This window comes from Delphinapterus leucas, chromosome 16 (assembly GCF_059928025.1).
Source record: "Delphinapterus leucas isolate spDelLeu-1000000601 "Yukka" chromosome 16, BTC_Dleu_Yukka2, whole genome shotgun sequence".
NCBI lineage: Eukaryota > Metazoa > Chordata > Mammalia > Artiodactyla > Monodontidae > Delphinapterus > Delphinapterus leucas.
This window is the reverse complement of record NC_143144.1, coordinates 87049428-87075579: the sequence shown is the minus strand read 5'-3', so window position 1 is coordinate 87075579 and position 26152 is coordinate 87049428. Positions and strand designations below refer to the sequence as shown.

The 26152-nt window shown below is 56.7% G+C and overlaps 2 protein-coding genes across 6 annotated transcripts; both read right to left on the bottom strand.

The window, feature by feature from the left end:
* Nucleotides 1-61: 61 nt before the first annotated feature.
* Nucleotides 62-13602, bottom strand: MTG1 (mitochondrial ribosome associated GTPase 1). Of its 2 annotated transcripts, none has more exons than XM_089898399.1 (11): nt 13377-13602; nt 12272-12336; nt 9738-9842; nt 7716-7796; nt 7126-7182; nt 6818-6908; nt 5509-5570; nt 5028-5124; nt 4646-4727; nt 814-904; nt 62-534 (listed from the first exon to the last, which is right to left on the bottom strand). In XM_089898399.1, the coding sequence occupies exons 1-11, from the start codon at nt 13486-13488 to the stop codon at nt 448-450; spliced, it is 930 nt and encodes a 309-aa protein (XP_089754525.1). In that variant the 5' UTR covers nt 13489-13602; the 3' UTR covers nt 62-447. The 2 variants fall into 2 exon arrangements, with proteins under 2 accessions (XP_089754525.1, XP_022424067.1); XM_022568359.3 differs by having other exon boundaries at nt 792-904; nt 13377-13598.
* A 2444-nt stretch (nt 13603-16046) lies between these two features.
* PAOX (polyamine oxidase) lies at nt 16047-24812 on the bottom strand. Of its 4 annotated transcripts, none has more exons than XM_022568355.3 (7): nt 24091-24809; nt 23108-23594; nt 22038-22237; nt 20178-20430; nt 19343-19455; nt 18391-18548; nt 16047-16435 (listed from the first exon to the last, which is right to left on the bottom strand). In XM_022568355.3, the coding sequence occupies exons 1-7, from the start codon at nt 24272-24274 to the stop codon at nt 16232-16234; spliced, it is 1599 nt and encodes a 532-aa protein (XP_022424063.1). In that variant the 5' UTR covers nt 24275-24809; the 3' UTR covers nt 16047-16231. The 4 variants fall into 4 exon arrangements, with proteins under 4 accessions (XP_022424063.1, XP_022424062.1, XP_089754522.1 ...); XM_022568354.3 differs by having other exon boundaries at nt 19343-19458; nt 24091-24808; XM_089898396.1 differs by lacking the exon at nt 16047-16435 and having other exon boundaries at nt 18397-18548; nt 19362-19458; nt 24091-24812.
* Nucleotides 24813-26152: the final 1340 nt, after the last annotated feature.

The following is a 26152-nucleotide window of genomic DNA, read 5'->3' as shown; positions in this document are numbered from 1 at the left end:
CACGTTCCGTTTTTCCTTGGTGAGGGGCCCAAGGGGCTGCACGGGTGCACAACCAAAGGGCCAACCACAGAGACAGGGCTTTTAATTTTAAAATTACAGATTACACTTTCAGCTCCTTCTGAGAAAACACCAGCTTCTCCTCAAGAGAATATTTAGGAGATACCGAACATGAGTGCGTTTCCTCCCCCCGCCAGGCACCCAGGGACGTCCACTGCCCTAATGTCCACACCCAGGCTCAGTCCCCTGTAACCAGGGGCTGGGCTGTGCAGCAGGAGGGCATGGCCTCCTTCCTAGAGCAGAGACCGGGGAGTATACAGTGACCAGCAAGGAGCCTGTGGACAGGGGACTCCTGGGCGCCCACCCCTGGCCGTGGAGCCGCGAGGCCCTCCTGCTGGACTAGTCAGGGCTCCGCCGCAGGGGGGCCCTGCAGGAGGTCCCGGTCCAGCATCACGGGGCCCAGCACCCCGCTGCGGAAGGCCCGCAGGAAGTCTCGGGCGGCCGCAGGGTAGTTGGGCTGGACAACATTGACGTCACCTGGGGAAAGCAGGAGGGCCCAGTAAGGATGGAGCCCCACTCGGGAGCTCTAGCCCACCCACCTCAGGCCCGTTCAGGTGGGCGCCTGCGCTGCACACTTGGGAAGCTGGAGCCTCCAGAAGCCACAGGAAGAGGGTGGGGCCGCCCCGCACACCCTGCACACCCTGCCCACCCTGCCCCGAGCCCAAGCCCAGACCGAGAGCCCCTCCCCCAGAAGCTCCGCCCCCCGAGCCCAGCCTGGGGCCACCAGGTCTCACCAGTGCCCGTCAGCACCTTCACCTTCTGGGTCTTCCTCAGCTTCACGGCCACACGCTTTAGCACACTGGTGATGTCGTCGCAGGCCTCACCCAGGCCATAGTGCTGCACGTACCTGTACACAGGGCGATGGTCAGCAGCTCCACCAATGACCCCTCGTGGGTGCGGGTGACCGCCACGTGGACCTGGGGGCCTCACCGACACCTGCCTTCCGCGTGGCCACGACCAGCTGCCCGAGACCCACTCCCCCACCGGGGTCCTGGTGCGGCGGCCAGAAAGGCTGCTGCTCCCAGCGGTGTCATCCCCTGGCCCTGAGCTGGCCTCCCACGATGGCAGCCTGGCCACTGGCACACACTCAGTTTGCTGCCGAGGCTGCATTGGTGCCTCTAGGCGGCTGGCCGGAGATGGACGGCGGTATTCCCCACTGACTCGTGCTCTGGGCCTGGGGGGAAGAGCCAGCATGGGACGGGTGCGGCACATCAGAGGCTGAGAGGCCAAAGGAGACCAGCGTCTTCCACGGACACGTGCCTCCCTGAGCCCCGGGGCCAGGACCCCTGGACCAGCACCTGCGCTGGCCCCTCCCCCTCACCGCCCGCCGGGCAGGCAGGGCTGCGATGTGAGCTGCAGCTGCAGAGTGGGGGAGGCCGGACGGGCCTCAGGCCTCGCGCCTGGACCCCACGTGAGCATCGGAGCCGATCTCGGAACGACAACCCCGAGGAATGCGCGTCCAAAATCAAACTTCCCAGAGCAGCAGCTGCGCAGGACCCTCTGTCCCCAAGAGATCGAAGGCAAGGAAGACTCCCACCCACACACGCCCAAGACCTGCCACCCGCAGGGAGTCGGCTGTCACGCTTCCCAGAAACACCGAGGACAGCGGAGGTCCAAACTGAATGCCTCGAACATCAAGCAAAACATGACATCTCAAATTCTACTTCCAGGACTTCCCTGGCGGTCCAGTGGTTAAGACTCCATGCTTCCAGTGCAGGGGGCACGGGTTCAATCCCTGACTGGGGAACCAAGATCCCACACGCTTAGCCACGTGCAGCCAAAAAAAACCAAAACCCAAAAAAACCCACATATGTCAAATCCCACTTCCATGCAAATGGGCTAACAGGGACTGGGTCTACTCGCCACCTGGAATAACAAAAAAGGAAGAAACAACCAAAACTTCATACAACAATGGTTTTCAAGGCCCAGACATCAGGCCACAAAGAGTGTAGCCATGGGAAGAAGGAGTGCAGGGAGGGGCCCCGGGGAGCCCGGAGCGGAGAGACGGCGCTGGGGACCAGGGCAGCTGCCGGCTGCAGGCGAGTCAGACAGGGCAGAGCTGCCCAGGGAGAGGGCTCGGGAAACTGGCAGACAGCCACCCTCAGATGGTCAGCAGAGCAAGTTTCCCAAGGCCAGAGGCCAGGAAGAGCCACCCAAGAGGCAGGAGGGGAGCAGCCGGGACAGACGGAACCCAAGATCCACAGGCTGGGGAGGGGGCGGGGCGCCCTGGGAACTATTCCAGGCCCACCTGACAAACCGTAAAAGGAAGGCCCAAAAGGACCAAAGTGTTTCCAAATAACGGTCCCAGAACAGGAATATAAAGACACCTGTCACCAGAAAGGTCCGATTCACGTGCCTGCTCCCCGTCAAAAGCTGTCAGGCACACACAGCAGGAAAACAGAGCCATTACAAGGAGAAAACCAATTACCTGAAACTGCTCCAGATGTTAGAATTCCCAGACATTGAATCAGTTATTAGAACTGCGTTCCCTGTGGTTACAAAGTTAAGAAAACACACAGAAGATAGTAAAAAAAAAATGATCCAAATCGAGTATCTAGAGGAAAGCACTATGAAACACACACTCAGGGGATTAAAGCAGGTCAGATTCTGCAGCAGAGAGGGTGAGGGAACTGGAGAGCCAGCACTGCCGAGCCGGCGGCACCTGCGGCTAGCGCCTGGGTAGTGGAGTCCTGGGAGAGAGGAAGAATGGCCAGAGATCATCCGAATGTGACACAAACTACACAACCACAGATGCGAGAACTCGAGGAACGAAAAGCACAAGAAACATGAAGAAAACCACACCAAGGCCCAGCGCCATAAATCGCTCAAAAACTTGATAAAGAGAAATCTTAACAGCAGCCAGAGGGTCATGAATACAGAGAACAAAGACAGACAGACAGACTTCTCATCAGGAACAACAGCCGCTCTGCGGGACTGAGGAAATCCATCCATCTAGAATTCTACACGCAGGGCAAACGCCCTTCAAAAACTAAGATGAGATGAGCACATCTTCGGACAAACAGCAACCTGCATCACCGTGAGCGTCACAGGAAACCCTCGGACAGGAAGATGGCCCCAGAGGGAGGGCAGGTCCACACACAGACGAGGAGCCATGACTGGCGAGGCTCAGAGTAAACTGCCGAGATCGAGTCTTCACTTTACATCTGTGTGTAAACAAAGCTCGGCAGCACGTCTGCTACATAAAAGCAAAACGTGTGACAAGACCGGCCCAGAGGTGAGGGTGAGGAGAGTGGAAAGGCCCTCACACCACACTCGGCATTAACACCCCCGAAAAATGTTCTACAAACCCTAAAGCTACCTCCTCCAAAGTTACAGGTAACAAGCTGACAAAGGGGAATCATAAAACAGGCCAGAGAGAGAGAGGAAAAAAAGAACAAAGAATAGTTGGGACAAATGGCAAGATGACAGGTGTAAACCTAACATCAGGGATCACATCAGATGTAAATGGTCTACCCAAAATGAAAGCAGAGACGGTCACACTGGGTACACAGCAAGGCCCAACTACAAGCAGCCGATAAACACATTTTAAAAGTAAAGACGCACAAGCTCAAAGTAAAGCGACAGGAAAGATGAGCACACAGACACTCTCTTGAAGGATAAAGGGGGTCACGTCCTCAAACCACCAGGAGAACCCAACGACCCCCTGAAGCTTTGCACCCCCAACAACGGGGCCTGGAAACTCATGAAGTAGCTGCTGCCAGGCCAGCGGGGAAGAGAGCAGCCCAGGCGGTGGTGGGAGAGCCCGTCTCCCCACGGGCAGCACAAACGGGAAGAGAGTCAGGAACACGGAAACAAGGAAGGAACAAGGACCGAACAGCAATCAACCAACAGCAACCAAGAAGAACGAGAACAGAGAAAGTCAATGAAACCAAAAGCTGGTGCTTTGGGGACAGTCGATAACCTGTGACTGATGTCCTCAAGGTGATAAAGCAGCGGGTCCCCAACCTTTTTGGCACCAGGGACTGGTTTCGTGGAAGACAGTTTTTCCACGGACGGGGTCGGGGGGGAGATGGGGTGGCTCAGGCGGTAACGCAAGCGACGGGGAGCGGCAGAGGAAGCTTCACTCGCTCACGCGCCGCTCATCACCCGCTGTGCGGCCCGGTTCCTAACAGGCCACAAACCGGTACCGGGTCCCCTGGGGGTTGGGGACCCCTGTGATAAAGGACAGCTCTGGGGCCCCAAGGGACACTGGCGCTCACACCGTCCTCAGCAGCGAGAACGAGCCGACCAGATGTCTGCACAATGAAACCTCCCAGTGGTGACCAGTGTTAGAGCACGGATGAGTCCCGAGACGACGGGGCTGAGCAGGGAGTCCACACCATGTGGCTCCACTCGTGAGATGCTAGGTGATGGGAAGCAGATGGGGCAGGAAGGGGCGGGGAGGAGGGGCTACAAAGCAGCCGAAGAATTGGGGGGCTTTTCTGGACTGTGTAACGCTTTCACACGTCTATTAAACTGTACACTTTAAAGGACTGCACACTGTCTGTCTACAGTACTTTAACAGTGCTGTTTTTTCAGTCACGTTTGTCTGGGATGGGAGAGGAAGGGCCCGCCTTCCCACACTCACCCCAAGAGCTGGCGCCTGTTGAGGGTGTAGAGAAGGTAGTCAGCCAGGGTCTCCTCGCCCACCAGGTGGTCCAGCACGGTTCCTGGGAACGGGCAGCAAGGGTGAGCGCACACACGTGCCGCTGAGGAGGCCAAGCCGTGGCCTGACCTGCCCCCACCAGCCCCGCCCCACCTGTTAAACGGGAGGAGGGCGTCCCTCCAGGGCAGGCCAGGAGGACTGGTGGGGTCAGAGGTTGCAGTGTGTCACCTGTGAGCCAGGACCACACACGCTGCCCGAGACGTCCTGCACCACAGCTCTGGACATCTCTGTGGCAGCCAGGCCAAGGCTGGTACGAGGCGCCCAGCCTGGGGGCCTGGGGGCCTATTGCTGGGGGCTGGCTCACCACACAAGGCCAGCTTCAGGCCTGTCTCCACGCTTTGGATCCGGGGAGCCAGCACCCCGGGGGTGTCCAGCAGGAACATCAGCGGCCGCTCACACACCTGTGGGCACAGAGGGCAGTCGGCCAGCCGCTCGAGCAGCCTCAAGCAGCCCCTCCCGCCAGGCCCTCTGCTGGGCCCCACAGGCTTGAGGAGGCCCCAGAGCCTGCCCGCCAGTGGCGTCACTGCCACCAGCTCTCAGCTACCCCACAGGATGCCACTCCCGCGAGACGTGGAGAACGAATAAGAGCAGGAACCCAGCAGCTGCCCTCCTCCCAGGAGGACGGGCTCTGCCCTGACCCTGTGTGCCCTCGGGCAGCTTCCCTCACCTGTGAGACGCAGTGGCACCTGTGCCCTCCCCCAGGCTTGCTGTGAGGACTGGGGCAGCGCTTGGCAGACAGAGCAGAGGGAAGGGGCGGTGGAGGCCTGGCGGCCGAGGGCCCCTACCTGAATCCTGGACATCACAGCTCTGGTGATCCCAGGCTCGCCGCCCACCCTGGTGGCTTTTCCTGCAGGATAAAAGAGGGTGTCAGTGTCTGTTAAACACACAGGCAGGTAACCTACAGAATGAGCAACGACACACGTGGAGACCTGGAGGGCCCCTAACACCAGGAGAGAACTGCCTCCCGGCCCTGAGAGTGGCCCAGCACCTGCTGAGCAACGGCCGTGACGTCTGGACCGGAGCTGCCCGCCGCCATCACCTTCCTCCCTGCAAGACCGGGTCCCAAGCATCTGCCCCCACGCCACCCAGAAGAGCCTGTCGGTGGGGCCACTCCTGACCAAGAGGCCGCCTGTGCTCTGAACACTGGCTGCCCTGGGGCCCAGCTCAGGGTGTGTCCCAAGCAGACTCTGCACCCTCTGCTGAATCAACACAAGAACAAAGGGACACATGCATCCGTCGGCACACGGATGGATAAACGAAATGTGGTCCGTCCACACCACAGAGATTATTCAGCCCGAAAAAGGAAGGAAATTATGAATCACGCTACAACACGGATGGACCCTGTAGAGTTAGGCTCCGTGAAATAAGCCTGACACAGGTCAAATCCTGTGATTCTAGTTATGTGACACCGCAGCTGTCAAATCCACACGACAGAAAGTAGACCAGAGGTTCCCAGGAGCTCAGGAGGGCGGTTACCATTTATGTCTAGAGTTTCCGCTTGAGATGGTGGAAAAATCTGGAAATAGGTGGTGTGATGGTTGCACAGCACTTAACGTACTTAATGCCAATGATGTTTTTTAAAGCCACAACTAAAGAAAAATAAACAAAACAACAGCTGACTGTAACAGCTCTCCAGTTGGCAGCGAAACAGCCCGAGATGACGGTCTGGCACTGTTCGGGCTTTGGGGTGGTTCCCGAAGGACACGCTCATGCAGACTTGGTCTCAAAAGTTGAGAGGCGTGGGACAAGGACACAGGTCTGGGGCTCCCCCTCCCCAGGTCCCGGCCTGACATCTCACCCCACGTTTCCTACACACCTTGAGCACAGCGGGTCAGAGACAGATAAAAGAAGGGACGAGATTACCAACATTTAGAAAAGTCATCGCATATACTAAACACTATAATTAAGCATTTAGTTTTGAAGAGAGAACGCGAATGAAGTATAAAATGTATAAGGGAATGACTGTGTCTCACCAGCTGACTGCATGCCAGGCTGTCACCTCCTCCTGGTGGGAAAAGACCCCCTGACGAGCTGGGGTCTCGAGCTCTGAAGTTCGTCCCAGCACGAGAACCAGAGCCTGCCCCGGGGAACTACCTTTCCTGAGGTGCTGCCTCCGCAGGGAGTTGATGAGCGACGACTTGCCCACGTTGGGGACCCCAATCACCATGATGCAGTACTCCAGGTTCTGCAGGCGCGAGAGCAGGGATCAGCGGCCCAGCCAGACCCCCCAGACCCACACACGCCCAGGCCAGCTTAACAGGAAGGACAGTCGCTGCACTGGCCCTGCCCACCCACCTACTGAGACCCGGAGGACAGGGGGCTCCGCAGGCTGTGCTCAGCGCTGGGTCTGGGGCTCCCCAGCGGGAGGGACGTCCCACAGCTGGCACTGGCCCACCACCAACCTCTCCTCGGTGATAGCGGTAGCTGCTCCCAACCAACTCCGTGACCTTCGGGATTATCTGCAAGAAACAGACCATAGGCACTTTCCTGGGGGAACTGGCCACCCTTAGCTTCTGGAGGTGGACACTCCAGCGCCCAGCACCGGACAGCTCAGGTCCAAACACGTCAAGGTTCAGGCTGCGCTACGGCGGGCGGGGGTGGGGGTCGCCTGTGCCCCACCTCGTCCCTCCACCAGGAGCCAGCAGGACAGACCCCATGGGGCGACGGCTGTGACTGCCAGCACCTGCTAACAAGATGCACGTCAGCCGGTGAAATTCTCAAATACAACTGGGAAAACAGGCACTAGACCCTCCACAGGCCCTTCCACCTTATGACCCCGGAACGTGTCTCACAGGCTGACTCTGCTCCCTTCCCACCGTCAGCCGTCAGGCCCGTGCTGCCCTCGGCACCGGGAGATGAGCGTGCCCAGAGCCCAAGCAATTACGGGTCGTCTCCGACACTGTGCTTCTTATGGAAGCACAACCTAATTCGTGGCATTTCTTTAACGTATTTAAGCAGAAGCATTAGAGCACAAAACAGAAAAAAAACCCACCTGCTTGATATTTTCATCCTTCACACAGTTGGTAAAAATGACATTTTTTAGGCCTTCTCCTTCTAAGTGTTGTATAATTTTCTGAAAGAGACAAGATGAAATTTCCATTTTAAACACTAAATGAAGATATGGGCAGTGTCATACGCTAAAGCCCAAGATCTGCTCACCAGCCCAGAGCCGTAGCGGCCGGGGACTCAGGGAGGAGGCTGGGCCCACCGGGCAGCGCGAGGGGCAATGCAGCACCAGGGACAGGCTGCCTGAGGAGACGTCCAAGGAGGGCAGCCTGGCCCCGGGGTGGCCCTGGGAGGCTGGCTCCATGTGAGGACACAGGGAGAGGAGGCCACACCAGGTCATTCCAAGTCACTCCCAGCACTGGAACTGCTCAGCGCTGGTCTCTGTCTGGTTGCACCATCACTCCCACTCCTCCTAATGAGCTTCCGCACAACAAGCTCCACTGAAACTAAGCTCTGAACCCCATCCGATTACAAACTACAAGGAATACTTTAAAAGCCCCAAAGTAAACTAAGGTTAATATGAACTTACTGGCCATAACATGAAGCAAAATCAGTGCATGACTGATATTTTTACAACCAGTATTGCACTGTTTGATCAGCTACTGATTTACTTAAAGGAACAAAGAAATCGTTCATTAATTCATTTAGTTTTACTCATTTATGTTATTTGTTATGAGGACACAGATTAAGGTCAGGCCATCACAAAGACACATGTGAAGCTGTGCTTCAAGTGTACAAATTTGCACGGGACGCTGCCACCCACTCCACAGAGGCAGACACAGAGGGGCCACCCTGGGGGCTTCTCCTCTCCTCTCCTCCCCAAGCCCTTGGCCGCAGCACCTGAGAGGAGGGGCAAACACCCCAGCCGCCTCCCACAGGTGAGACCCCCCCACCCCTGTGTCCCCTTGTCAGGCCACCTAGTGTGCCCGTCACTCCACAAAAATCAGCATTTTGGAGCAGGAACAACTGATGGGTGATACGACCCAAGTCTCAGCGAAGCAAAGCAGCTGAAAACTTGTGATCACCAGTAACTACAACTGCCCCTGCAGTGAAACCCATGGGGTTCTGTTCTCAGAGCGGAGCGCGCTCGGCAGGAGGGATTTCAGTGAGCAGACGCGCAGCCTGCATGGCAGGGGCAGAGTCCTGATGGGCGACGTCTTCCGCTCAGGTTCTCAATGAACGAAGCACCCTGTGGCTTCAGCACTTGCATTTCCCTGGAAATCGGGTGCTACAGGCCTGTGGCAGGGGTTTAAATAACTCAATGTACCACAGCCAACTAAGAAACCAGGAACGTGTTCTTGCTGCTGTGAAAGGAAAAGCTCCACAAAAGAAAAAAACTGGCTTGATTTCAAGATTCTGACACCTACTCTTTACAAAGGATTTGATAACAGCAAGAAAAAAAGAGAACACTTCACAAGTAACATTTCCTGAATCTTCACGTTTCTCTTACTCAGGGACAAGGCGAAACATACCCCCGGCCTGGTCACTGTATCCCCGTCCCACAGGGCTCAGGGAAATCCCCTAGCTGCTTTGGGCCACCCACCTTCCAGCTTCCAGATCACTCGGTGGGCAGCAGGCAGCCCACAGGTCAGCCAGGGGTCTGGGAAGCCATGGGGCTGGCCAGTGAGGACACCAGGGGCAAATGCAGCCACGAGGAGGCCTCCAGGCCAGCGCTGTCCAGGGGACGGCCACTCACCTCATGAGGCAACAGAAACGTTAGCAAATGAAAGTGAAATAAAACGTGGACGTCGGCCTCACAGCAGCAACTACGACCCACGTGCTCGCAGCCTCGCGGGTCCAGCAGCCGCCACGTGGGGCGCTCGGCTCCGGCCCAGCCGCACCTCCCGGCCACCTGCTACAGGAGGCGCACGCTTCGATCACTTGGATCATGAGTTAAACAAAGGGTAGTTTGCTAAAGCCGGCAGGCCCGGGCGGCCTGACACCACGTCCGCCCAGTGATCCGGTCCGACTCAGGGGCGCTCACGCTGAAGGCCCTGCAGGGCATTACCTGCTGCTCCTTCATATCCGCCAGGTCCATCTTGTTGAGGACGAGCAAGTGAGGCTTAAGCCCAAGGGTCTCCTGAAACAGAGGGTTTCGGCCTGAAAGTGGGATGTGGCAAAATTAAGGCAAAATTCCTTCAAAGCTTTACCAGCCAATTAATGTACTTTGCCTTGTCTTGTTACGCAGACTGGACCACCTTCGAAAGGAAACCTTCAGAAGGGACAGGGCAGAGGAAGCCTGGTCTGGGAGCAAGCGAGCTCGGGCCAGCCCAGCCTCCCAGCCTCCCACCAAGACCAACCCCCCATCGTGCCTGCCCCGCCAGTGCCACGGAGCCACTGCAGGCCCCTCGCCACTTCCTGTGGACAAGAGGCAGAGCACAGACAGGGCGGTGGCTCTCAAGTGGCTTCTCAAACAGGAACGACGGTGGCAAAAACAAAGCTCACTGGAAGGTTTTACGACTAGACCATTGTTCAGTTGCCAAAATGATCTGATGGCTCAAAAAAAGTCCCTCCCACAGAGTCCTAACTAGTATATGTCAGACCACCGCCGCCACCCACCGCCGCCACCCTCTGGAGTTCCCAGGAAGACCTCCAGTGAACCTGCCTCCTTACTGCCATGGGCAGGCCCTTTTTCCCTCAGCCAGGGGCCCTTGGCGCTCACTGCCAAGTGCCACCTCCTGTGACACGGACCCAGGCAGGAGGGAGGTCTGTCTGTGTCTTCATCTCGTGAGCACTCGGCCCCTACCTGGTGCTTGTCTACTACGAGGCCAAGGCCTCAACGTGCCCTGGGTCTAGGCACCCAGTCAAGTGCTGTGTCCTCACCCACACAACAAAGGGACTTTCCGTAAACAGCCCTCTTCCCTCAGAGGTTAACCAAGCCTGTGCTAATTCATAACGCTGAAAGCCTCCAGACTCCCTCACGGCGCCGACCTGGAGGAGAAATCAGAACGTCTAGAGACTAAAGGAGCAGAGGTGGCCTCTCATCACAGCACACGGAGCAGTAAGGGCAGGTTTCATTGTTTTCCAATAATCAGACATATAACTGCCAGTAAGCCCTTCTGACTGGCATGAGGTATCGTACGAACTGATACATTTAGCCTACAGTAGAGAAATTCCCACAGGCCTTTGAAACAGAGAAAACAGTCCCTCGCCCTCCACCCTAGGGATGGCAATGACTCTCAAGCCAACACCTTCGCCATACAAGGAAAATCTAAACACAGCTCAGATAAGTACAACAAAAGCAGGCTCTGAAAAGTATACTGAGCGAGATGGTTACATCTTGCCAATCCACGCCTCAAGTACAGCGGGAAAAGTCTGGTTGGCAGGAACGTTTTAATGGAGGTTTCATATCCCACCTGGACTGGGTTGGAAGGCCTGGGCGTGCCAGGCAGAGGTCTGAAAGAAACGATGCCACCTGCGTATCAAAGGGGAGCTTTCTGGGCCCCACAGAGATTCTGGTTCACTGGCCTGTAAAGGGGCCCAGATATCGGTATTTTCAAAAGCCTCCTGGGGGAATTCTCATGCGTAACGAGGACTGAGAACCACTGCTTCAAATGCCAATAATTATGACAGGTGACGCTGCTGACCACTGTGGTGCTGACTGGACCAGAGCAGGGACCAGAGGAGGTAGACGGAAACAAGGTAACAAGCCAGGAATGCCTCCTGCTTGACTCAGGAGGGTCTCCCCTGCACTACAGTTCTGCACCCAATGCCTATGGGGTTGGGGGACGTCCCTCACCACCAAGCAATCCTCCACCACCACCAGCTGGGTGTCCTAGTATTCAACTCAGTTCTGCCACTATCTACCTGGAGATGACATCAGACCCCACAGGTTAAGGGCTCAGGACTGCTACCACCCCCCACTTCAGACACCAACTGCAAGTCGAGGTGGTCACCTGGTGACAACCAACATGCTGTCTGACCAACGGGCTATGGAAGGAGGGTTCCTACGACCCCCTACTTGGGTCCTAGCAATATCAGTCTGCCAGACTGGCTCAAGGAATTAAGAGAAACATTTTACTTACTAGATCAGGCTTATTATAAGAAGACCTAACTGTGGAATAGCCAGATGGAAAACATGTATAGGGCGAGGGACGGGGAAGGGACCCGGAGCTTCCATTCCCTCTATATGCCACTATGCCTGCATCTCGACACCTCACCAACCCAGAAGCTGTCCCCAGCCCACCCCTCAACCTTTTGGGTTTTTACAGCGGCTTCATTACACAGGCAGGACAGAATGAATCACTGGCCTTGGGTAACTGAACTCTATCTCCAGCCCCTCTCCTTTCCATAAGGTCAGAGGGTAGGACTGAAAGTTCTAGGGCTCCCATATCAAGGTTGGTTCCCCCAGCAACCAGCTCCCCACCTTAGGTTACTTAGGGTCTTTTCCAAAATCACCTCATTAACATAACAAAAGACACCTTAACGAGCTCCTCACTTAGGAAATTCCAAGACTTTCAGGAGCTCTGTGCCAGAACCAGGACACAGACCAAATATGTGTTGCTTATTATAAGTCACAATGTCACAAGCACCAAAGGATATCCGGGCATCATGGACCTCGATGATACAGTCCACCAGCTTTAGGCTGCTCTGCATCTTCTTCAGCCCTGGAAAACAGAAGAAGGACGCTTAAGGGAAGAAAGGGGTCCATGGCCTTTTAAGAGAGGTAGAAGATTTAAGTTGAACTGTCAAGAATGACACACCATCATAAACAACCTAAAATGAATACATCTGAGTGCAGTGCTCTATTAAACAATAACTGTGTCTCCTTCAAATTCAACCCTGGTGGCTCAGGAGAGAAAGTTCAGGTCCCTGCCTGAGGGACACCTGCACATCACAGGGTGAGGTCAGAGCCCATCCGTCTACACCACTTCCACAAGTGGGCGACTCTAGGTGGAATATTTAACCTCTATGGGTCTTTATAAAGCAGAGAAACACTGACTAACTGACTCATGGGGCCCTCAGTACTGTGTGGAGATGACGATGGTGTAGGTACCAACCTCAGCCACTCACCCTGGACGACGCACACACAAGGCACTGAACTCACCCCGCACTAGGAACACAACAATGCTCCTCTTCTGCGGCTCAGCAGTGACACCGCCCCTCAGCCTCCCCTCCCACAGCCAAGCCCTGTCATTTATGCACATCCTCAGACATCTCACCTCACCCCACATGCCGCCCCCCGCGGGCGCCCCGTCCCTCCCGAGCACCGACGCGCGGAGCACCCGTCACCGAGCCTGGCAGAGCAGGCGCCAAAGGGGGCGGGAGCAGGGGGAGCGTGGCAATCCGTCACACGGGGAAGGGCTGGACCCGCCCTACATGTCTTCTTGGGGCCAAACTTTGACAGATAAACGGTAAGAAACTCCCAGAGAGGTTTGGGCAGAAGACAACAAACTCGATCTACGTCTCAAAGGTTTTGAGGTGACTGAATAGCTGAATACAACTTGTAAAGTGCTTTCCTACCCCTACTTCATCTAGTCTCCAAAGTAACGTCAGGAATTTATCTTTTCCAAAGCAGATGTGTAAACTGAGGCTTCAGGAGCCGAGTGGCAGAAGGGCCTTGCGACCCCCGCCCTCCCCGCTCGCGGGCGACCCGCGAAGAGCAGGGTAAACAGCGTGGGCCCCGCCGCGTCTCGCCGGACCTCACCCTTGGCCATGTGGCCCGGGAACCAGCGCGCCACGTCGCGACCGTCTAGGGGGAAACTCTCCCGCCAGGCGGTCCGGGCGGCGCCGCACAGCGCGCGCGTGGTGAGCCTCATGGCGCCGCGTCCCGAGCTCCGCGCAGCGCCGCGGACCGCTCCATCAACGGACTTCTCCGCCGGGCCCGCGACCTACACAAGGGTTCCGACGCTCCAAGCTTCCGCAGCGCGGCCCGCGCGTGCGCGAAAGACTCTGCCTCTAGCGGCGGACCCCGAGAGGGGGCGGGGGCCCGTGGGCGGGGCTATGAACCAGGGGCGTGGCTCCGAGCCAGGGGCGGACCCACGCAGTCCCGGGGGTTATCGGGGTACAGGGTTTAGTAATTCATTAAATTAAAAAATCCTGGTTCTTCCTAAGCGTATCCTGAGCATAAGTAACAAAATTTAGCAGTCCGCTGTCAGTTTGGTCCCTTTTTACAAACTTGGTCAAAATTTTTCAGATATTTAACATTTAACTTACAAGTGTAACATCCTTTTCTAAGTACTCTGGATTTTAATGTAACAAACAAACCCTTTGCAAAAACTGACTGCAGTTCTGCTAAATTAAACCTATTAGTACAAACAGCCTCAAAATTCCCTTCACTGTTCCAATACTCTGTATAAATGTAGTCAGATTTTAACTTTTTTTTTTGGCCGTGCAGCATGGCTTGCAGGATCTGAGTTGTGCAACCAGGGGTTGAACCTGGGTCATGGCAGTGGGAGCCCAGAGTCCTAACCATTAGGCCACCAGATTTTAACTTTATATCTCAAGTCTGAGTAACTACTGACTGCACTTCGAGTTACAAGAGTATGACAATAATGTAATTTTTTATTTTATTTTTTTTTGTCTGCATGGGGTCTTCGTTGCTGCACATGGGCTTTCTCTAGTTGCGGCGAGCGGGGGCTACGCTTCATTGCGGTGCACGGGCCTCTCACTGCAGTGGCTTCTCTTGTTGTGGAGCAAGGGCTCTAGGCATGTGGGCTTCAGTAGTTGTGGCACATGGGCTCAGTAGTTGTGGCTCATGGGCTCTAGAGCGCAGGCTCAATAGTTGTGGCACACAGACTTAGTTGCTCTGTGGCATGTGGGATCTTCCCGGACCAGGGCTCGAACCCGTGTCCCCAGCATTTGCAGGTGGATTCTTAATCACTGCGCCACCAGGGAAGCCCTAATGGAATTTTTTAAACAAGCTCCTAAAACTCCAAAGATTCTCAGATTCTCAGCACAAAGATATCATTACTGTCATCTTGATGGCCTTAAACCTCCTAATACTCAGAGCTAATGGCTCCTGGGGCTGAGACAAGCCCTCCAGGTGGCTGACTGAGACCATCTGGGCCTCCTGCCAGGCCTCCCAGCACCGCTCCTGAGCCAGCCCAGACAGCCTGAGTCCTGCACCCAGACTCATGAAACCTGAGACATCAACAACACAGAACTCTGTGCCTGATGCACGCTGTGTTCTTCCATGGCCCTACGACCAAAGAACGAAAATAAAAACCCTCCTGAAGCCCAGATTTCTCTCACAGCTGTCTGACAGGCAGGTGCCCCAAGTGAGACAACTCCAGGGACACAAAGCAGTGGACACACAGACAGACCTCTGGGGGCAGAGGGAAGGTCCCTGGGAGGGCGATTTGACCCAAGATGAGAAGTCGATAAGAAGGTGCCAGGATGGAGGATGGAAGGCGTGCCTGGCACCACAGCCCAGAGCCTGGCCACTTGGGGCTGAAGAGAAGCCCAGAGGCAGTTCTCCAGGCATGCATATATTCCTCCAGGGAGCCAGGGCCCCAACCCGAAGCAGGACACACCCTGCAGCCCAAGGTCTGAGGAGGGTCAGGAGCCACTGACCTCGAGGTGGGTGCCAGGCCGGTGGGCGCCAGGCCGGTGGGCCCCGTGCCTGCCACATGGAGTCCCGGCCTCTGCAGCTCCTGCACCTCCCTTCACAGGCTAGCCTCCAGCTGCACCGCCTCCCCGGGACGGTCCTGGAAAGATGCCCAAGCTCTGCCGTGGCAGCCATGAGACTGGCCATTGCCACCCTCACCTGAGGCTTCTGTCCTTTCCTCAGCTGTGAGATGGGGGCCGTGCAGCCCATTCCCTGGGGCTCTGAGGATGCAGTGAGGGAAGATGGGAGGATCTGAGCACAGCACCCAGGCCCCTGACACACTCCCCACCATTTACCCAATCACTGCCCAGGAGACCCTGACACGCTCACCCCAGCGCCGCCCAGGACACCCTCACATGCTCACCCCAGCGCTGCCCAGCGCACCCTCACATGCTCACAGCAATGCCGCCCAGGGCACCCACTCCTCTGCACCCTTCAGGCCTCACTGTTCACCTCCTCCAGAAAGCCCTGGGCCCTCGGGTCAGAAAAGGGCGCCCCTCCCCCGCGCACTCCTGTCTCACACTCACTGGCCCTCGCCCAGACCGTAGGGCAGCCAGTGCCTGAACAACGGGGAGGTCCACTGGCTCTGCTGCCACCAGCAACGAGAATTCAGACACCCGTGAACACACCCAGGGTCCAGGGTGGCCAGGGTAGGCGGGCCACGTGCTGGGGGCACAGGGCCCTGCAGTGACCGGAGCCCGGGGCACGATGAGGACAGAGCAACCCATGCTGCATCTCCGAGGCATAAGGACGACTCTGGACAAAGGACACTTTTACACAGTTTATGTTCTTCCAACCACATCAGCAACAGCATCCCACCCCTCCCTTCTCCAGGAAGACTTCACGCTCAGCTCAAGCTCAGCCCTGGCCGGACTCCAGCGACTTGGGAAAGGAGGGAGCTGACCCCAGTGACATTAACATCCCAAATCCCAAGCCCGACTGAACCTTGTCCATCAAAGGAAAGGGTGGGGCCAGCCTCCCCGGGACCCGGGAACTGGGGGAGCAGAGCCGAGCTCAGAGCCGGGCTCAGGCCGCTGTGCCTGCGAATCCCACAGAGCGATGAGCCGGTCAGCCTCCCTCCAGCCGGACAGCAGAGCTCCGTGCGTGGTGGAGTAAAACGTCCGGTGTGTGGCTTCCCCTGCAAACAGGACCTGGAGCTGCAAAGAAGGGTGGGCTTAGGGTGGGTGCCAGGGGTCGGCCACAAGCCTCACACACTCCTCCCCAAACACAGAGCGAAAAACCAAAAAGACAGAAATCAGCAGGAAAAAGATAAGAAAATTCAAGGGCCAACTCAGAAGCCCACCATCCAACCAGAAATCCAGAAAAAGAAAAAGGAAAAAAAAAAAACCACGGTGAGGTAATTCAAGAGCATCCCAGACGAGTGAATGTGTGCCAGAAGGCAGCACCGCTGGGCTCGGAGTGAGCGTGAGCGTGGGGCTTCCTGCTCATTCAAGCTTCCTCAGAGATTTGAAAACCAGGTGACACAGGGAAGAAAGGCATCAGAACGGCCTCAGGCTTCCAGCAGCAACGCTGGAGAACGTCTTCAAAACCCTAAGGGACATGGCTCTCCAAGTAGCATTTACACCACAACGTGGGGCTTTACACGGCTGTAAATCCTTGGACACTCCTCCCGTAGAAAGTGCGGTCTGTGTCCGGCCCCTTGAATCTGGGCGGGTTCCTGACCACTTTGTCCAGCAGGTGTGGCAGGAGTGGTGCTTCCTGACTTCCCAGCTCCGTCACTGGAGCGATGCAGCTGCCCCTCCCCAGAAGGCCTGCGCTGGAGCCCCAGGCGGCCACAGGGCAGCGTGACGGCCACCACTCTGTGAGGAAGCCACATGGAGAGGCCTGGGGCAGGTGCTCCAGCCAGCGTCCCAGCCATGCTCAGGACAGACATGAGAGAGGCAGCCTCAGATGACCCCAGCCCCAGCCCTGAGACACCCCAAGCCCGTCATCTTCCCAGCTGAGACCCCAGATGTCGTGGGGCAGAAACAACCGTCCCATGGTGCCCACCTACAGAATCCATCGGCCCAGAGAAGTGGTTGTTTCCACAGGATGTGTCAACAGTGAGTAGCAGTCTTAGCAAAATTACTGCGTCACACCTTGGAGGGTGGGGAGAGGTCCGAGGGCTGGGTGGGCAGATGAGTGCAAGAAAGCTAAAACTTTATGTGCTATGGTGAGAATTCAATCAGTAATTCTTAAAACTGAAAAATCAAAGAGCACTTAGAGGGACTTCCCTGGCGGTCCAGCGGTTAAGACTCCGCGCTTCCAGTGCAGGGGGCACGGGTTCGATCCCTGGTCAGGGAACTAGGATCCCACGTGCCTCGAGGCGCAGCCAAAAAAGAAAAAGGCTTAGAAAACTGAACACAGAATGTTGGATGATGTGGAGCAACTATTGTGAATTTTTAAGTGTGATAACAGTGCTGTGTCCTTGATCTTTTAGAGACGCACACTGAAATATCTGCAAACAAAATGACATCACCTGTGGGACATGCCTAGTAACAGGTATGGGTGAGGCCAGGGCAGTGAGACACCAGGAACAGACAGCTGTGAAGCTGGAGACAGGAACCCAAAGGTTCTGCCAACCTTTGTAACATTTAAAGTTTTACACAGTTAGATGTTTTATAAAAAGTGGTAGCACTATAATGGAAAAGAACCTGAGAAAAAATACGTGTGTGTGTGTGCGTATCCGACTCACTTTGCTGTACACCTGAAACTAACACAACAATGTAAATCAACTATACTTCGATTTTATAAAATGGCTTTAAAACAGTGGTAGCATAAGCCTGTTATTTAGAGATCAGAATCAGCCTGAAGAACAGTCTGGGAAGGGGCAACGGCATGCCCCCCACCAGAGTGCTGTATTTTGTTTATTTTATTTTGTTAGCCAGCACCATAGAATCCTCTGACGCTTTAAGCCACATGTATGTATAATTCTGATAAAAATAACACATTGTAAAATTACTGTTAGTTTCAAAAAGAAAATGGACTCTGAGTCTCGGGGCCCCAGCCCCCTACTTGATCGCACCCAGCATCCCTGGCCTTCGTGGGACCTATCCCGGGTCCTGGGCCTTCAGCGGGACCCCAGTGCCCTCGCCAGGCAGCTGCGTCCTACCTGGGCACCCCTGCCGTCCGCAGGGAGGGGCTGGGCCAGCAGGTCCAGGTCGTCCCCGGAGCTGCCCACGGCCACGTAGCTGTAGGAGCCCCGGGTGTATGGGGCACTGTGCCAGCGGGACCTCAGCACACTCCTGGGCGCGGGGAGCCGGGGATTCCCTAGACCAAGAGACACTCGCATTAACAAGGAGCCTCTGGGGCTTCCCTGGTGGCACAGTGGTTAAGAATCCGCCTGCCAATGCAGGGGACACGGGTTCGAGCCCTGGTCCGGGAAGATCCCACATGCCGCGAGCAACTAAGCCCGTGCGCCACAACTACTGAGCCTGCGCTCTAGAGCCCGTGCGCCACAACTACTGAGCCCGTATGCCACAACTACTGAAGCCTGAGCGCCTAGAGCCCGTGCTCCGCATCAAGAGAAGCCACCGCAATGAGAAGCCCACGCACCGCAATGAAGAGTGGCCCCCGCTCGCCACAAGTAGAGAAAGCCCATGCAGCAACGAAGACCCAACGTAGCCAAAAGTAAATTAATTAATTAATTAAAAAAAAAAACAACAACAGCAACACCAAGGAGCCTCTCACCTTAAGGACTCTTAGCAGCTAAAAGCGAGAGATACTGCCCGGGAGAAAACCAAGGCCCAGAGGGTGTTAGTAAGGGGCTCCCCGCATGAGGCCCTAGAAGCAGAGCCCCCGACAGGCACCGCCGCCTTTCCCAAGCCTCAGCGTCTTGTCTGTGAAGCTCTGATTAGGGACAACTGCGTTCATCTTCGTGGCAAATTTTAGAAAAGAGAAGTGGGAAGTGTCCCTCAGAGATAAGAACTCTTAGTGATGCACTAATGGGAAGGACAGTCCCCGGACACTCAGGGCTGAACCCAGTTCCTGTCTGGTGAGAGGTCTGGTTCCTGTCAGAGACCAGCCACCAGGGCAGGAGGCGGCATGGCCCCTGCAGTCGGTACCTGTCACCCTGCGGAGCACCTGTGTCAGAGACAGGAGCACGTCCTCGTCCGATAGCGTCTCCATGAACTCAGACTCGAGCCCTGCAATGAAGCCGCAGAGCACCTGGCTGGCCCTGCTGGAGAGAAGCAGCGCTGGGACCAGACCCGCAACACCCAGACAGCCTCCACCAGGGCCAGTGGCTCCGCCAGTGTGGCCGCGAACTCCCAGGGCCCCTCAACATGGGGTCTGCAAGGTCAGAACTCTCGGGGCACTAAGACGATTCCTTCTGTCTCCACAACTGAGCGCCGGTGGGGACGGCCACCCCCCGCACATTCGGGGACTCGACAGAACCTATGAACAGAGCCGGTGGCTTCCCTGCCACCCACACGCACTGGGAAATGCCCCACCACTGCAGTGTCCCGTGAGGCAGCGAGTCACTAACCGTATCAAGTCCTGACCCTAGGGTGCGTGTCCTCCTAATACCCCGCGTGACGGGCCGGAGGGGACGGGGCACACCATGCGGACCCTGGCTCGGCTGCCAGGGGCATTTGGGCCTGGGTATCTGGCAGACACTTTCTTGTAAATGAGCAAAGTGTGTCTCTTACAAGGAAAACAACTGCAAGTATTTATTACACGTTCCAGGTCCCAAGAGATGCTGACAAGCTGCACACAGTGGGTCTCCATCTGTCCCTGCAAGGGGTGGGCCCAGGGTGTCTGTCTCACCACTCAAGGTGCCCTTGGGATCCCTACCCATTCAAACTCTCCAGAAACACCTCACAGAGAATCGACATAGCGCTGGGCCCCACGCAGAGCTAACACCAGGTTTCCTTGGAGAAACCTGGGAAGAGCACGTACCCGAAGGAAGGCAGGACCCAAAAGCCAACAAGCTTCTTGAACCAGGCATCCTGCAACTTGGGGGCGGTATCCTCCAGGGGCGACGTGTCCCTCCACACCACCTGGATGTGCTGGCAGTCTGGCTGCCAGAAAGGCTCCTCAAACTCCAGGAAGATTTTATTGTTGGTCCCAAAGCCTATTTTCCTGATCGCTTCCGCCTTCTCAGTGGGCAGCGGTGGCTCAAAGAAGGTGTCCAGACGTTCTTTAAGAAAACCTGGAATTCATAAGTAGACTCAGTTTACACCACGTCAATCGCTTAAACCAGAACTGACAGCCACAGGAAGGCACCCTGACCCCGTCACAGGAGTCAGAGAAAGAGGTGTCTGGGACCCACGCAGGCTGGCCATAGGGAATCCTGGCCAGCACCTCAGCGGAGGGACACAACAGGCCCCCTGAACACCTGGCCAGGCAGGAACAGGTCGCATGGCCCCCGGACTCCTCTGTGGGGACAGTTCTCCCCCCTGAGCCTTCTGCCTCTCAGTCTGCCCAGGGTTAGCTTAGAGGGGCAGTGAGACATACCGGCTTTACCCAGAAGCCACCTGAAAATTAAGCAGGTTCAGCCCAAAGTCAAACCGCGAGGAGATGAAACATTCGCAGCACAAGCCAACCTCGCAGGTCTGCAAGAAAAGGGCGAACAACCCCACAGGAAACAAGGCACCAGCCGTGAGCATCCACAGAGGGGACCGTCCCTCCACGGCCGCCCTCTCAGTGCAGAGCTTCAACTCAGTAGTTCCTGCTACTGGAATTGATCCTACACATATGTGCCCACAAGTGTTTTTAAACACACACGTGTACAACACTGTGTGCAACAGAACAAGTGAAAACCATCTAAATTTGCATCAGTATCAAGTAACGACACCTACATACGAGAAAACACAGTGTGGCTGTGAAGAACAAACGGGACAGGTGCCTGGTCCCCTGTGAACAGTGACCACACAGCCGTAGCGATGCACCTACTGACTGCAGCAGCTTCAGTGACCACGCACCACAACTGTGCATGAACAAGGCCATCCATGTAAGAGAAAACACACCACGATAGACCTGTCTGTGCTGATTCGGAAACGAAGGAGCAGCAGAACACTGTGCTAACACGTCTGGTGTGCTTCCACCGTGGGAAAAAGGAGCCGGGCACTGAGCAAGCTTATCCATACCCAACTCTCTGCAAGGGGACAGGCGGGACCTGCGGCCACCGCCCTTGGGGTGGGGGTGGGGGTGGGGGTGGGGGAGGTGGGCAGAGACTCTTGCCCTTCATCTTCCATCCACTCTGGCACCTGCTAGCTTTGTGAACTTGGGCAATTAAGTGACTTATCTCTGTTTGCATTTGTCCAATGGGGATGGGGCAGATGTGTCCCCGGCTGCCTCAGGAGTAAATGAGATGAGCAGGCACAGACTTGCTTTCAACCATCTCCACCTTTTACCCAACTGCCCGCTCCTACTCCAAGACTTGCGTGTGAAGCATCAGATCTGGAAGTAAATAGGATTATACACACGACTCCTTCCTCAATTACCACCGGGACCTAAACTTGAGACCTGGCTTTCACGCCCTCTCCACCGCTAAGGAAGCAGTTTGCAGTTTGGTGAACCTCCCAACCTTTCCATAAATTACCTCCAAAAGGAGCAAGACACTTGCTGCCCTGCATTTTCTCTTCCTGTGAAACTTTATTCCAAAGCACTCGACTGCTACAAAGCACAACCAAGTAACTCTGTCCTAAACTCAGAAAGAAAACGCAGGCTTAGCAGCCAACAAACGCCCCAGAGCCAATGAGGCTGAAGAAAGCCAGAGGCCAGGGGTCCCTGGGATGGGAACTGGAGAGGCTTTACCTAATGGCACGGTGACGACCACATGATGCGCTGGGAAGCAGCCTCCATCCTCACATTCCACCAGCACCGGAAACGTCTCCCCAGGAGCAGAAGCTTCCTCGAAGGACCCATCCCAGTGAATGGTCTTCACTGGCTTGTTAAAAACCATCACGTCCTTGGGCAAGGAGGCCATGATGCGGTCTGTGAGTCCTTGGTAGCCTCTGGGAGAGACAGAGGTGTCCCGTGGTTCGACCAGGCCCTGGAGGTGAGTCTCTGAAACAAGCCCTCCAAGCTCACACCAGATCAAGGAGCTGCAAGGGGCTGTGGTCTTGGCCTGGGGGCCTGGCTCAGCCAGGGAGGAGAGCCGGGAGGGAGGGGGTCTCATGGGAGGATTAAATGAGCAAAGGGATGCGAAGCTGCCTAGGTAACCTGTGGAGAGCAGGTTCCTCCTCACCAAGCCCAGGGCTCTTGTTCTGGGCATCTGCCTGGTCACACTGCCCTCCCTGTGCAGGGCAGTCCTGGAGAGTCTTGTGAGTGCCCCATGGGGGAACAGCCACACTGACACAGAGGAGGGCCTGTCTGCCCATCTCTGAGGTTGAAGCCCCCGCACAGTGCTTACAAGCAGGAGGCCTCCTAAATGTGGGAGGAACAATGCATTACAAGATGCATTTTCTTCTTCTTTTTTTTTTTTTGCGGTACGCGGGCCTCTCGCTGTCGCGGCCTCTCCCGCTGCGGAGCACAGGCTCCGGACGCGCAGGCCCAGCGGCCATGGCTCACGGGCCCAGCCGCTCCGCGGCATGTGGGATCTTCCCGGACCGGGGCACGAACCCGTGTCCCCTGCATCGGCAGGTGGACTCTCAACCACTGCGCCACCAGGGAAGCCCTTAATCTCTTGTTTTTGAGAACAATTCTTTTCTTTTTCGTAAGTGAGCAAAACTAGGGAAGTAAATGACCAATCTCCCTAAAACAGGGAAGACAAACAGCCCCATGTCTCTCCCACCCATCCCCTGCCTGCCAAAGCTTGGCCTGAGGTACGGGTAGGGACCCCTGGGAGGCACGGAGGGGTCTGGGTGGGTGGGGCGCGCACATACCCAGGAAAGGTGCAGTCCAACCCTGGTAGCACAGTGTACTCCCCGAAAGGTGAGAGGGCCACCAGGTCCATGCTGTGGGTACCGCTCACACAGCACTCCACGTTGAACAAGTTGTTCAGGATGGCCAGCTTGAGCCTCTTGGTCTCCTCCTCCTCTGTCCAGCCGGCCATGTGCTGGCGGATCTCCTTCTTGAGGTACTCCCCGACACTGGGGGCGGGGATCTCAGCCGCATGCAGGAACTCCCTGGTCTGGTCTATGAGACTGTAGAACAGTCTGGCCATCTCCGCCACCAGCTCAGGGCTCACACTTCCCCCGGAGCTGGCATAGGACACAGAGGGCAAGCCCACGTGACCCCCGGTCTCGATCAGCTGGTTCTCCTCCGACAATGCCTTCTCCCCCAGAAGCCCGTACTTGGCAGCCAGCTGGAAGACGGGGTTGCCCTGCGAGGGCCCATGGATCCAGTGAGCGCCCACCTCCACCACACCACCTGGGAGGGAGCAGGAGAGGCCACTGTGAGGCTCCCTCACCTGAGCCCTTCTTCTGTACACGGAGCCCTGCCCTTCCCAAATATGCTTTGAAAATCAGCCGGAGGCCCGCACGGTCCCTGAGGACCACAGACTCTCCCGGCAGGGCCCATCAGACCTAGTTTAAGAGGAACACCCGGGAGGGGCGACCTGGAGGCTGGAGGGGGAGCTACCTGCGGGGCCAGAACCGGGGGCAACTGTGCATTGCCACGGGTTCCCCATGCACGGCAGGGGCCGGCCCTGCTCATGCGGGCAGCTGAGTTTCGGGGACCAGTGAACTTTGGTTAATTAACTGAAGCAGTGCGAGGATTCACTCAAGGGGCCAGATAAGGGTTCCGGGTCGCTTAACCCCGGACGCAGGCAGAGCCAGGAGACGGCAGAGCTCTGGCGGCACGGATTGGGCTCTGGGAAGGGGGTCCGGGAAGGAGTTCCGGGAAGCAGTTCCGGGAGGGCTGTTACCGAAGCTGCGCTCCGAGCGGATGCGGCCACCGGCGCGGGCCGTGGCCTCCAGAACCCGCAGGTGCGGGAAGGCCGGGTGGCAGCAGAGCCTCTGCGCCGCGCCCAGCCCCGCGATGCCGCCGCCCACCACCAGCACCCGCGGGCCGCGGCCAGGGGCCTCCGCCTGACGGCCACTCGACTGCATCGCGCCGTCCCGGGCAGTTCCCGCGCGTCCCCGCCGCTCGGAGGCTCGGAGAGCCGGGAAGAGACACGAAGTTGGCCCGGGACGCGGGGCGGGGCCGGAGTTTGAAGGGGGCTCGGGGCTCGGGGCGGGGCAGAAGGCGGGGCCAGAGGTGGACAGGGGCTCAGGGCGCGGGGCGGGGACACGGGGCGGGGCAGGGCACTTGGGGCGGGGCCGGAAGTGGATGGGGGCGCGGGGTGGGGCCAGAAGAGGAAGGGGGCCCGGGGCGGGGCGGAAGGCGGGACTGGAGGTGGAGCAAGGGGCGTGGGGCAAGGCTGTCCCCCGCGTCGGCCCCCCTTGGCTCCGCGCGCCCCTCTAGTTTGGGCCTGGGGCTGCCCCTATGGGTCTGGCCCACGCCCTAGGATGGTAGCGGAAGGCCGCCGGGGAGGGCGAGGGCGAGTGCGGAAGGGTCCGTGAGTATCCCCCGGTACCGGCCGGTGTGGGCAAGCGTCCCCACCGAGGGAGAATCGGGGCGGCCGGCTGACCAGTCGGGTTGTGTCCCCTTCCTAAGAAGACGTGGGGACGGCGACCAGAAGGCGGAGGAGGAGCCTCCTAGCTTCAGACGCGGAGGCGGGCGCCGTCACCTCCCGACCCGGTGGAGCGCGTGGACGGTGGGTGCTGAGATGTCAGGGCGGGACGGGGAGAAAGCCTCCAGGCGACGACACTTTTGTGTGTTGTGTGTGTGTATATACACAGTCACAAGTCTACAAACACAGGATGCAGCACACATAAAGTACAAAGTTCAAGATAAACGGTAAATGGAGAAACAAGTCTTACGTCCCCCCCTCCCCCTCCGGCCCCAGGAGAGGAAGACATATTCAAGTCTGCGGCATTTCTGGAGAATTCCTCTAGTTCCCGCAGGTCTCCCCTACTGCCTTGCAGGGATTAGAAAGCTCCTGCCTTCTGCTAAAAGAGTCCTCAGGCTTCCCTGTAAACCCAGTTAGGGCACATCATTCCTTCTCAGCCACACTTGGGTACCGCTGCTCCAAACCACGGCACACCCGTGCCTCCGTGGACTTTCCGTGGCCACCTGTTCCCTGTGGGGTGAGGGTAGTCAGGGAGGGGAGCTAGCTCCCAGGCTGGGTAGGTAGTCTTTCTATTTGGGGTGTTCCTCCTTCTCCAGGAGGAGCCCTTCTCGCTCCCTGTGTTGCCCTCCTCAGCCATATATTCTTGTTCTTGGATTCACTTTCCTGTTTTGGTGAAGCTGAAAAGAGGTGTCTGGGAGATCATTTTTTTAAAGATATTGCAAAGCTGAAAATGTCTTCATTTTGCCCTCATACTTGATTTGTAGTTTGCCTGGACATAGAATTCTAGGTCAGAATCCCCTTCCTTCAAACTCTGAAGGCATTGCTCCCTTTCTCTTCCCTCCTAGGAGTGCTGTGAAGAAATCCACAGCTATTCTAATTTCTAATCCTTTACAAGCAGTGGGGACATTTTCCTCCCTGGAAGTTTTTAAGATCTTCTCCTGAAGTTTCACAGCGTGCTGGTTCCATGTCCCTCGGTTGTTACTTACTGTGTTGGGCACTCAAAGGGCCCTCAGTCTGGAAACTCCTGTCCTTCAATCCTGGCAAATGATGTCATTGATTATTTCACTAATCAATTGTTTCTGATGACTCATCCCTAAGCAAACTCTTGAGGGTTTACTCTTACCTCTTCCTAAAGTCCTTAATTCAGGCTGTCAGACTTTGAGCCTGGCCCTTGAATGCTCATGTGTGTTCTCTCCTGTTTCCCACCTTTACGTTTCTGCTCTCCTTTTGTTAGGTAGTTAGTCAGACACTTAGCAGCAAGGAGGTGACAGTGGCGAGAAAGACAAGAAGAAGCAATCGAGTCACACCCAACCAT

Coding starts and splice junctions, on each gene's coding strand:
- MTG1 (XM_022568359.3), bottom strand. CDS start 13,488: ATGAGGCTCACCACGCGCGCGCTGTGCGGCGCCGCCCGGACCGCCTGG. Junction 7,183..7,715: donor AGGATGAAAATATCAAGCAG/GTGGGTTTTTTT, acceptor TGTTTCTTGCAG/ATAATCCCGAAGGTCACGGA. Junction 535..791: donor GAAGGTGCTGACGGGCACTG/GTGAGACCTGGT, acceptor TGCTTTCCCCAG/GTGACGTCAATGTTGTCCAG.
- PAOX (XM_022568354.3), bottom strand. CDS start 24,274: ATGCAGTCGAGTGGCCGTCAGGCGGAGGCCCCTGGCCGCGGCCCGCGG. Junction 19,459..20,177: donor TGGGTCCTGCCTTCCTTCGG/GTACGTGCTCTT, acceptor GCTTCTCTCCAG/CAGGGCCAGCCAGGTGCTCT. Junction 18,549..19,342: donor GGTGCTCCGCAGGGTGACAG/GTACCGACTGCA, acceptor CTCTTGGTCTAG/GGAATCCCCGGCTCCCCGCG.